This window comes from Ursus maritimus, unplaced genomic scaffold (genome assembly GCF_017311325.1).
Source record: "Ursus maritimus isolate PB19 unplaced genomic scaffold, ASM1731132v1 scaffold_31, whole genome shotgun sequence".
NCBI classification, from domain to species: Eukaryota; Metazoa; Chordata; class Mammalia; order Carnivora; family Ursidae; genus Ursus; species Ursus maritimus.
In genome coordinates this window covers 9,953,474-9,965,802 of record NW_024425675.1, presented here as the reverse complement: position 1 = coordinate 9,965,802, position 12,329 = coordinate 9,953,474, and the positions used below count along the sequence as shown (strand labels likewise).

Below are 12,329 nucleotides of genomic sequence, written 5' to 3'. Positions count from 1 at the left end.
ATTCTGAGAAAAACATATATGTACCATGACAAGAATAAAGGCAGCAAAAGAACCAATTTCATACCATGGTTATGAAACCGATATATTTCATTAAAGCAATAGAACAAAACATGATTTTTTAAGGTTCATAGGATATGAAACAGGAGTAAATTATAAAAGAATAATGGCCATATGTACTCATAATCCATTTGTCCTTCCACATTAAGAAGTAGAGGAATGGGAGAGACACGCTGGTTATGGGGCCAGACACGGGATCCAGCTGGAGCCCTTCCTCTTGCCACCATGAACCCTAACCCATACTTGCAAAGACCAGAGGAGAGAGGTACAGTCACTGTGGTATGGCTTAATTTGTGTCTCTCTTCCTTCAGATTAAATGGTAAGAACTGGGGCACCTGGGTGGCTCAATTGGTTAAGCATCTGCCTTTGGCTCAGGTCATGATCTCAGGGTCCTGGGATGGAGCCCCACGTCAGGCTCCCTGCTCCGCGGGGTGTCTCCTTCTCCCTCTGCCCCTCCCCCCCACCCCCAATCCCCACTCACACTCTCTCTCTCAAATAAACAAATAAAATATTTTTTAAAAAATGGTAAAAACTGGGGCGCCTGGGTGGCACAGCGGTTGAGCGTCTGCCTTCGGCTCAGGGCGTGATCCCGGCATTATGGAATCGAGCCCCACATCAGGCTCCTCCGCTAGAGCCTGCTTCTTCCTCTCCCACTCCCCCTGCTTGTGTTCCCTCTCTCGCTGGCTGTCTCTATCTCTGTCTAATAAATAAATAAAATCTTTAAAAAAAATGGTAAAAACTTTCCAATAGGGAAATATGAAAGCATTCAGCATCAGTTAAGCCTGGACATAGTTGTCTCTCTCTCTTTTTTTTCTTCCAGTGTATCTAATTTATGGCTTGAAAATTCATTGCTCTCCTCTGCTCAAAATAACATGAAACGCTGTAGTTATAACGGGTTTAGTAGAAATAAGCAATCAAAAAAGAAAGCACAACCTAAGATGCACAGAGACCTGGAGACCTTTTGCAGAGTCCTACAGTTTGTTAGTGTAAGAGCTGTGACAAGGACCAGGAGTCTCACGTCCTTCCCAAACATATCACGTCACCTCTGTCATGTCACACCCCACCATGTGTGCAAGAGTCAATTAACTGGAGAAACTGCTCTCAATAGAACTTTGGCTATAATGTGATCACTGAGGTCAATCTGGCTCACCCACGTGCTGTGGGAGAGCTACATATGTCCCAGGAGATGAGAATGTTCCAAAACAGCCAGTTATCCTTCCCAGGAAAACAAAAACAGGGTGGGTGACCTCATCAACCTCTTTACGCTCTTCAAGGCCAAAAAAAAAAAAAAAAAGGCCTAGAAGGTTCCTTATCACACAAGTGCTATTCCAAGAAAAAGCAAAAGAGGATCCCCACTGGGGCATCACTTGAAGAGGCCATATGCACATGCAATTTCCGTTCTTCATAAGGAAACTCACTCTGATTATAAGTGAACACCATTTCTGCTTTGGAAACATTTCAGCAAACCTGAAAATTAATTTCCCAACTCCGAAAGAAATATCATCTAAAATAAAACATTTCTGGGTTTGCTTAAGAAACATTCTGCCTGAAGCCTAAATAAATGCAAGAGGAAAAAGAGATCTGGCCAAGATGACATTTTAGAATTACTTCTAGACCCTTGAGTCTGTGTTCTTACAATTTTTTGAAATCTAAAATAACATTAGATCAACCATTGAGCTATGGAGAGCTGCACTTATTTATTTACTTACTTGTATTATATATTTGTTCAATTATTAAATATTTATTGGTCCCTATTGTATACATTAAGTATATAACAAGAAAATTCTAACAAATAGACTTTTTTTTTTTACATTTTCAACTGTAGTTGACATTATGATAAATAAATCAAGTTACCTACAGACTTTTTAACCGTTTAGTACAAATAAAAACGAAGTTAATAAAAAAAAAAAAACATGACATACATGAATTGGGTCCAGAATTTTCACTGCTGCTTTTTGGCCATTTTTTTTATTCAACACTTTAAAAACTTTCCCGTAAGTTCCTTTGCCAATCGTTTCGGTGATTTCCCATGTATCAGAAGGATCAGGAAAGTTATCAAAGATGATTGTTTTTCCAGTTAATGGAAGCATCTCACAAGCTTAAATCACTGCAGAGAAAAACACAGTTTCAGCTACAGTTGATTGGGGATATTAAATGGCACACATAAACTCATGGGAAATTATCTCACATTTCACTGATATGATGGAAAATATACAGCAGTAACCAAATGTACTCAGAATTATAGAAAATTTTAATTTCAATTCTTTTTGCAAACAGATTAATATGAGTTTAATAATGCTTTGTAAATAGGGCTTTATTTCTATGTTTAATATAGTCCGATATTAATTGCTCTTCATTCTTTTCATATTAAAATAAGAGGCACATATTTAAATCACTTTGATATACTGCTTTATACTCAGATATTAACACAATGAATCAAATAATTTAAAATTAACCTTAAAGACGATAAAATTCAATGTAGTCAAGGCAAATCCCACACTTTGAGGTGATTCTGTCTTATATCACTCCTCTATGTAAAACCCAATAATGGGTCCCCTCGTATTGCTTTTAGGATGAAATTTAACACAACCTACCAGGTCCTTTAAAGTATGGCCCTTGCTTAATGTCCTAGCCTCATGTCTCAACTCTTCTTCTCCCAGACACTACAAACCAGTCACCAGGATCCTTTAAAGTCGTTTATTTCTTGCTTAAGGATCTTAGTAGACATGAATCCCTCCCATTTTCTGCCTGTGGTTTCGTTATTAAATTCCAACACCTTCTTATCTTTCAGATCTTGGCTTAGATGTCATTTCCTCTGAATGTGACCACTCTCCATCCCACTTGGGTTGCATGCCCCACCCCTGTACTTGCATAGCACTCTTACCCACGTTTATCGGATCTTATGATATGCCCAACACCTGGCACAGTGTTGAAATAATAAGAGAATACAGCCAATGAGGTCACATGACTTTTAAAAGGCGGTGTTATATGTAACCTGAAATAAGATCCCAGGTTTCTTGACTTCCCAGTAGTGTTTTTAACTTTCTATATTCTCCCTCTATTACATTCAACCATTTGTATATAACCACAAAAAAACCACGCATACACACAGACACACACACAAAAACCACACACACAAAGAAAGTAAAAGAAAGAGCTCCCAGAACTTCTGGTGGCCCTTATATTTTTCTCAATTACCTGTGCAAAACCTCATAATCTTCAATGTTAAAAAGTTGCATGCAGTTGTGTATGCATACACACAGAACACATCTATTAATAAATAGGTATTAATACTACAATAATAATATTAGTCCATGAAATTCATTGGTCTAACCACAATTTTCAATCTCAGCCACACCACCAATCCACTGAGTCCTCACTTTCTTTATAGCCATCAAGCATGTTCAGTCATCATTCCTTCTCCATTTGCTTCTTCCTCAGCATAAATTCTACAGCTTGAGTTATGACTTCCTAGCAAACACCCTCAACATACTCTTGCTCCTCTTTCTCCACCATCAGTCTCCCAGGATAAAAAAAACCAAGTCTGTGAAACCCTACATGTCTTCACACCTGTGCCTGTAGCTAGAGAAAGACCATACAACCATATTGACTGGTTTCACTTCAAATTCAGAATAACAAACCTACAAGCAGACCCTCGACACTGCCTAGAAGCCCTACTGTGCTTCCCTGGTTTGTCTATTCCTTTCTCATTATTTCACAGTGATCCCTCTCCTCACATTTTTCTGTTCTCAATTGTTCTTCTTTGCTTTCTATCCCCGCCCACAAAATTTCCCAACTGATGCCCTTACTTAATAATTAATTGAAAAGATAAAAGCAACAGTAAACACCTTAAAACTACAGACTTCTCATCCTGAAAACTACAAAACAATATGCATCAAACATGAGTTCATTCTCATTATCCATCATCGATTTTTGCTGTTTGGCCTCAATTAGTCTGTTTCTTCAGTTCCTTCTCAGCCTTCAGAGTTTGGCTCAAACATTACTTTCTCAGAAAGGACTTTCTTGACTAACCTTCGTAAAGTTAGCTATCCCCACATATTTTATATCTCCTTTAGAATGTAAGCTACAAAAGAGTATAGACTTTATTTTTACTACTGTATCTGCAATTCCCAGAACAATGCCTAGCACATGGTAGGCAATTAGTAAATCTGGCAAAATGGGCAAATGTTTACCTGTTAATTCTGACAACACAGACCTTAGCTATCTTGTTCACATTCAAATCTAATAATGCCTAACTCTGTGCCTGGCATATAGTAGATGTTAAATATACAGCTGTTGAATAAATTAATCAATATGGTTCTTCAAAAGAAGTTTTTAAAGGAGGGAGAAAAAAAGGATTAGGGAGAGCTGGAAAGAATTTGAAAATCTAAACAAAATAAGGATCATGTTCTGATTCATTGTACTTAAGGGCACATCATCTCATAAATGGCTATGAATGCCTGCTAAAAATCACAGCGCTGCATAAAAACACATTTATGAATAGGCCTTAGAACACTTAATCTTTATGAAATTTGTGCCTTTGATCCAAAATGCAATGGAATAAGTAGGAGGTAATCAGTAATAATCACTTTAGTGATTGCACAATCAGTGACAAGATAACTACTTCTTACATCTATGTACTTGAGTCATGCAAATGAGCATTTATACCAACCATATAATGTAAAAGTTAGACCAAAAGACCAAATTAAATCTCATTAAATGCCTGCAATAAGCGTTTTTAACCACAAGAAACATTCATTATATAAAATACTGCTTTTCAAGTGGTAATGTTAGTGAATACAATTTTAATTTCTGCTACATTAATTATTAGTAAGTAACTATTGGTATTTAAATATACAGGCATAAGAATGAACACCTAATGTGTGCAGAGTATTTTAGAGTCTTGGGGATACAAAGATAGGCAACTAATGGATAGATATATGTAAGTAATATTATGAAAAGTAGCAGATAATAGAAACAAGCCTAAAGTGCTATAGCAGCCCAGGTGAAGAAGCAATTAATTCTGAAGTGATCATGAAAAGATACAGAAAATAAGCAGTGTTGGAACTGGACATTGAACATGAACAGAAGTTTGTCCAAAACATAATTTCCTCTTCAACAATTCTCAGATAAATATTTAAAGCAGTGCATTGTTATATTATAAAAAATTATAAAACAATAATCACAGAATAACAAAAGCACAGGTGTTTTGGAAACAGAGAACACCTAGTCAAATCTCATTTAAAACAAATAAAACTCCCAACAAGTAGGTAAAATGAAGTCTGAAATGACTTCCTCAAAATTAAACATTAAAGAAGTCAAAACCTTCAAATAGAAGCAAGTCTTCTGAATCTTAAGCTATACTTTTTCCAGTACTGATAGATTATTATTTAAGAATAAAACAAAATATCAGTTAATAAACAACTAATTATTTAATAATTATAGTAGTTTGTATTCTACATGGCAATGAATGTTCATATTTTTTTCTAGTCCTTTAGCACTCACAGAATAAAAAAATAATTCTCTAGTTTATGAAATGAAAACTAACTTTTAATTATATTATCATATGGGCTAAATAATGTTTTGGTATATATACTTAATATATTTTGACATATGTATTTACCATAATTCCAAAAAGGTACTTCCATTTTAAAAGCTACATTTTAAAAATGAAGAATCAGCTTTTTGAATTGATTTATTATACATTGAACCGCTGAGGGTTTTTTTTGGTCACAAGAGAAAAAAGACCATATTACAATGAAAAAAGTATCTTACTTCAGGATCTTATCATTCATCTCAACACTTATTTTGACTGCTTTTGTAAACCTTACCTTCATTCTTCTTTACTAAAGTAACCAAACTGCCCTCATGCTCATTCTAAAACACAGCAGGACTGGATCTCCCATGGGGCTGTGTCTTCCCTCTGCCTGGAATGCTCTTTCTCCAGATATCCGTATTGCTTACTTCCTCACTTCCTTTAATTCTTGCATCAGTCATCACCTCCTCGATAAGTCCTATCCTAAGCATCCTGTTTAAAATGCCACCTTGCCCTCCTCCATTCTACCCTACCTCCAAACTCTTGGTCCCCCTTTCCCTGCTCTATTTTCATAACAGTTTTTACCTCCTTTCATGCTATATCACTTCCTGTTTATTATGTTTTACTTATTGTTTTTCTATACTACTAGAATGTAAGCCCATGAGCATTTAAATTTTATCCAGGTTGTTCACTGATCTATCCCAAAGACTCTAAACCCATGACTGGCACAGAGGAAGTATTTGTTGAATACTGGATAGAGATGAATAAACACAGTAGCTAGAAAAATTTCAGATGATTTTACCAATGAATTCAATCAAAAATTAAGAAAGAGGGGCGCCTGGGTGGCACAGCGGTTAAGCGTCTGCCTTCGGCTCAGGGCGTGATCCCGGCGTTGTGGGATCGAGCCCCACATCAGGCTCTTCCACTGTGAGCCTGCTTCTTCCTCTCCCACTCCCCCTGCTTGTGTTCCCTCTCTCGCTGGCTGTCTCTATCTCTGTCAAATAAATAAATAAAATCTTTAAAAAAAAAAATTAAGAAAGAAAGAATGTCATCTTATGCAATCTTTTTTCAGGGACTAGAGATAGAGGGAACACCTGAAAGTATCTACGAAGAGATAGAAATTATTTAAAAAAAAAAAAAAAAAGCACCAAACAGAAATCCCAGATATGAAAATTAAATACTTGAATTGAAAAAAATTCCCTAAAGGAGTTTAATAACAGACTTGAACAGTCAGAAGAAAACCAGCAAACTTAAAGCCAAGTCATTTGAAATTTCAAGTCTGAGGAGCAAAAAGAATAAAGAATGTAGAAAAATGAGCCTAAGGGACTTCTGAGATACCATCAAGAGGACCCATATAAGCAAAGAAGGAGAAGAAAAGGGAGAGGGATGGGGAGAGGGAGGAAGAGGAAGAAGAAAAAGGAGAAAGAGAATGAGGCAGGGAGATTATTTGAAGAAATAATGACTAAAAACATCATAAATTTAAGGAAAAAGACAGGGATGTACAAATCCATGTAGATGGATCTACAAATCCAAGAGGCCCAACAAACTGCAAGGATAAATCCAAAGAAACCCACACTGAGACACATTATTATGAAGTTATCGAAAGACAAAGACAAAGAAGGAATCTTAAAGGCAACAATAGAAAAGTAACTCATCATTTACAAGATTTCCCAGCAGAAACCTTGTAAGTCAGAAGGCAGTGGGAAAATATAGTTAATGTGCTGAAAGAAAAACTTGTCAACTGAGAATTTTATATGCGGCAAAACTGTCCTTCGAATATGAGAAAGAAATTAACATTTCCCCAAATAAATAAAAGCTGAGGGAGTTCATTACCACTAGATCTGTCCTATAAGAACTGCTAAAGAGAGTCCTTCAGGTTGAAATAAAGGATGCTAGACATTATATAATGATTAAAGGATTAACTCACCAAGAAGATATAGCAATTATAAATATATCAAAGCTCCAAATATATAAAATAAACACTGATGTAATTGAAGAAGAAATAAATAGCTCTACAATAATAGCAGAAAACTTCAATAGCCTGCCTACTGCAACAGATAAACAATGAAACAGAGATCAGTAAGGAAATATAGGACCTGAACAACACTGTAGACCAATCTGATCTAACAGACACATACAGAATGCTCTATCTAACAATAGCAGAATACACATTTTTCTCAAGTGTAAATGGAACATTCTTCAAGATAAACCATATGTTAGGCCACAAAACAAGTCTTAATAAAATTTAAAAGACTGAAAGCATACAAAATACCTTTTTCAATCAGAACATAATGGAACTAGAAATCAACAGCCGAAAGAAAATGGAAAATCCACATATATGTGGAAATTAAACAACATACTATTAAACAACTGATGAGTCCTACAAGAAATCACAAGGAAAATTAGAAAATATCTTGAAGCAAATGAGACCACAATACAGCGAAACTTAAGGGATACAACAAAAGCAGTGCTAAGAGGCAAATTTATACGTATAAAAGTTTATGTTAAAAAAGAAGAAAAATCTCAAATCCTAATTATACCTTAAAACTGGAATTAGAGGAAGAGGAACAAATTAAACCCAAAAGTAATAAAAAGAAATAATAAATATTAGAGCAGTGATAAATAAAATAGAAAAGAGAAAAACAATAGAAAAAAATCAACAAAACCAAGAGTTTGTTCTTCAAGAGATAAACAAAACTGACAAACCTTTAGTTAGACTAAAAAAAAAAAAAAAGAAGACAACACAAATAAAACCAGAAATGAAAGAGGGGGCATTACTACTGATTTCAAAAAAATAGAAAGGATTGAACAATTACATGCCCACACAAATTTGTCCATTTCATCTAGTTTGTCCAAACTAGATGAAATGGACAAATTCCTAAAAACATACAAGCTACCAAGACCGAATCATGAAAAAATTTTAAATCTGAACAGCCCTATAATTAGTGAGGAAATTGAATTAGTAATCAAAAACCTCTCAATAACAAAAGAAGCCTAGGACCACATAGATTTACTGGTTAATTCTACTAAACATTAAAGGAAAATTAACACCTTAAACAAAAATTAACATCTTAAACTCTTAACAAGCAAGGACTAAGAATCCTTAAGCTCTTCCAAAAAATATAAGAGGAGTGACCAGTGCCTAACTCATTCTATGAGTCCAGCTTTACCCTGATACGAAAGCCAGGCAAAGACACTACAAGAAAAGAAAACTGCAGACCAATATCCCAATAAACACTGATACAAAAATCTTCAAATAAAATACCACCACTCTGAATTCAATAGCATATTTAGAGGGTCCCAATAGCATATTCAAAGGATCATACACAATAACCAACTGGGATTTATTCCTGGAATGCAAATCAATCAATGAAAATCAACAAATGAATACATGTCATTAACAAATGAAGAGTAAAGAAATGATCATTTAGTAAAGAAATGATGCAGAAATGCATTTGATAAAATTTAACACTCTTTTAAGATTTTAAAAAAATATTCAAACTAAGAATAGAAGAAAACTCCCTGGACATAATAAAGGCCATCTATGAAAAACCCATCACTAACATCACACTCATTGGTAAAAGACTAAAAGCCTTTCCTCCAAGAACAGGAACAGGCAAGGAGGCCTACTTTTGCCTTTTCTATTCAATACAGTACCAGAAGTCCTCGCCAGAGCAAGCAGTCAAGAAAAAGAAAAAACATCCATGGATAAAGAAGATGTAGTATATATATAATGGAATATTAGTCGGCCATCAAAAAAAAACGGAATCTTGCCATTTGCAAAAATGTGGATGGAACTAGAAGGTATCAGGCTAAGCAAAATAAGTCAATCAGAGAAAGACAACCATCACATGATTTCACTCATATGTGGAATTTAATAAACAAAACAGAGGAGCATAGAGGAGGGGAGGGCAAAATAAAACAAGATGAAATCAGAGAGAGAGACAAACGAAAAGAGACGCGTAACTATAGGAAACAAACTGAAGGTTGCTGCAGGGGAGAGCAGTGGGGGGACGGGGTAACTGGGTGATGGGCATTAAGAAGGGCATGTGATTTAATGAGCACTGGGTGTTATAAAAGACAGATGAATTACTGAACTCTAACTCTGAAACTAATATACCCTATATGTTAATTAATTGAATGTAAATAAAATTAAACTAAAAAAAGAATAAAGCCTTCCCATATCAAAAGTGAAAAAAAAAAAGACATCCAAATTGGAAGAGAAGATTAAAATTATCTCTATTTCTCTATTCACAGATGACTTGATCTTATATGTAAAAAACCCTAAAGAAGCCACAAAAAGACTGTTAGAACTAATCAATGAATTCAGAAAAGTTTCAGGGTGCAAAATCAGTTTCATGTCTATACACCAACAATGAATCTGAGAAGGAAATTCAGAAAACAATTCTATTTACAATAGCACCAAAAAGAATAAAATACTTAGGAATAAATTTAAGCAAGGCAGCAAGAGACTTGTACAGTGAAAACTATAAAACACTGTTGAAAGATATTAAACAAGACACAAAGAAAGGTAGAGACATCCTGTGTTCACATATTGGAAGACTTGATATTGTTAAGATGTCAATACTACCCCAAACAATTTACAGATGCATTCCCTATCAAAATCCCAAAAAGAAATAAAAAAAAATCCATCCTAAAATTCACACAGAATCTGAAAGAATCTTAACCCAAACAATACTAAAAAGAAGGATAAAGTTGGAGGTCTCACACTTCCTGATTTCAAAACTTACTTCAAAGTTACAATAATCAAAACAATGTGATACTGGCATAAAGACAGACATACAGAACAAAAGAATAAATTAGAGAGCCCAAAAATAAAACTTCACATATACGATGTTCAAATGATTTTCAATGATTTTCAACAAGACTGCCAAGACCATTAAATTGGCAAAGAACAATCTTTTCAACAACTGGTGCTGAGAAAACTGGATAACCATGTGTAAAAGAATGAAGTTGAATCCTTATGTTACACCATATACAAAAAATTAACCCCCTGCGTCAGGCTCCCAGATCAGAGGGGAGTCTGCTTGGGACTCTCTCTCTTTCCGTCTGCCCTTCCCCCCCATGATCGCTCTCTCTCTCTCTCTCTCTCTCTTTCTCTCTCTCTCAAAAAAATAAATAAGCCTTTTAAAAAAAAAGATTGAAAAAATTAACCCCAAATGTATCAAAGACTTAAACATAAGAGCTAAAACTACAGAACTTAGAAGAAAAAATAGAGAAAAGCTTCATAACGGTGGATTTGGCAATGACTTCTTGGATATGACACTAAAACACAGGCAACAGAAAAAAATAGAGAAATTGGATTTCATAAAAACTCTTGTGCATCAAAGGACACTATCAACGGACTGAAAAGACAACCTGCAGAATAGAAGAAAATATTTGCAAATCATGTATCTTATAAAGGGTTAACCGGGATGTAAAAAGAACTCCTACAGGACAACAACAAAATAACCCCATTTAAAATATGGGCAAAGGACTTGAATAGATACTTGTCCAAAAAGATATACAAATGGCCAATAAGCAAATGAAATGATGCTCATCACCACTAATCATTAGGAAAATGCAAACCAAAACCATAATGAGATACTACTTCACACCCATTAGGATGGCTATTATCAAAAACACAGAAAACAAGTGTCGTTGAGGTTGGGAGAAATTGGAACTCTTGTGCCTTGCTGGCGGGAATGTAAATTAGCGTAGCTGCTGCAGAAAATGGGATAGTGGCTCCTCAGAAAAACACAGAATTAACAACAATTCTACTTTTGGGTATATATTCAACAGAATTGAAAGCAGGCTCTCAAAGAGATATATGTATATCCGTGTTTGTAGCCGTATTATTTACAGTAGCTAAAAGGTGGGAGCAACGCACATGTCCGTCAATGGATGACATGCACTGATACAACGTTGTATAGACATACAATGGAATATTATTCTGTCTTAGAAGGGAAAGGACATTCTGACACATGCTACAACATGGATTAGCCTAGGAGACATTATACTTACTGAAAAAGGGCAGCCACAAAAGGGCAACTATTGCACGGTTCCATTTACATAGAGTACCTAGAACAGTCAAACTCAGAGATGGAAAGTCGAGTTGTGCTTACTAGAGACTTGGAGGAAGGAGAATGAATGGAAATTGTTGTTCAATGGGTAGAGTTTCAGTTTAAGAAGATAAAAAAGTTCTGGAGATGGATGGTGGTGATAATAGTTCAACAACAGGAAGGGACTTAATCTCACCAAACTGCACATTTAAAAATGATTAAAAGGATAAATTGTATGTAACGCGCATTTTGACACAATAAAAATGTTACTCGGGATGCAGTAGAGGGAAACAAAGTAATGAAAAAGAGGAAAGCCTAACTGAAAGATATGGAAAGGAGAATGGAACGGTCCACTTGCCCTCAGACTCACACATAACCTTCCATGTCCTGAGTCTGGAGAGCTGCTATCTCAAAACCGTATTTCCCACCCTACTTGTTCCCTTGGCTTCCTCCTCCGCTAAATTCTGTCCGTGAGAGTCTCAGGCAGGAGACTGGATGGGAGGAGGAGGGGATATCAGGATATTTCTCCTCTGCTGTGTCTGGGTTTTATGATGTCTCCATCAGCGGCTATGTCTCTATGGTCCCTGTTTCTGTAAGGCAGAACCTGCTACAGCTCGAGGGGACCTCAGCTTCTGGGATCTGGTAAGACTGTCTCCTTATTGCAAGCCTACAGC

At 35.7% G+C, this 12,329-nt stretch overlaps 1 protein-coding gene across 1 annotated transcript in view; it reads right to left on the bottom strand.

Moving 5' to 3' along the window:
- The window catches only part of MYO3A (myosin IIIA), a 215,172-nt gene extending 213,025 nt beyond the window's left edge, over nt 1-2,147 (bottom strand). Inside the window, exon 1 of the mRNA XM_040645303.1 lies at nt 1,980-2,147. Coding sequence (XP_040501237.1) covers nt 1,980-2,147 — 168 coding nt within the window. The remainder of the gene's footprint in view (nt 1-1,979) is intronic.
- Nucleotides 2,148-12,329: the final 10,182 nt, after the last annotated feature.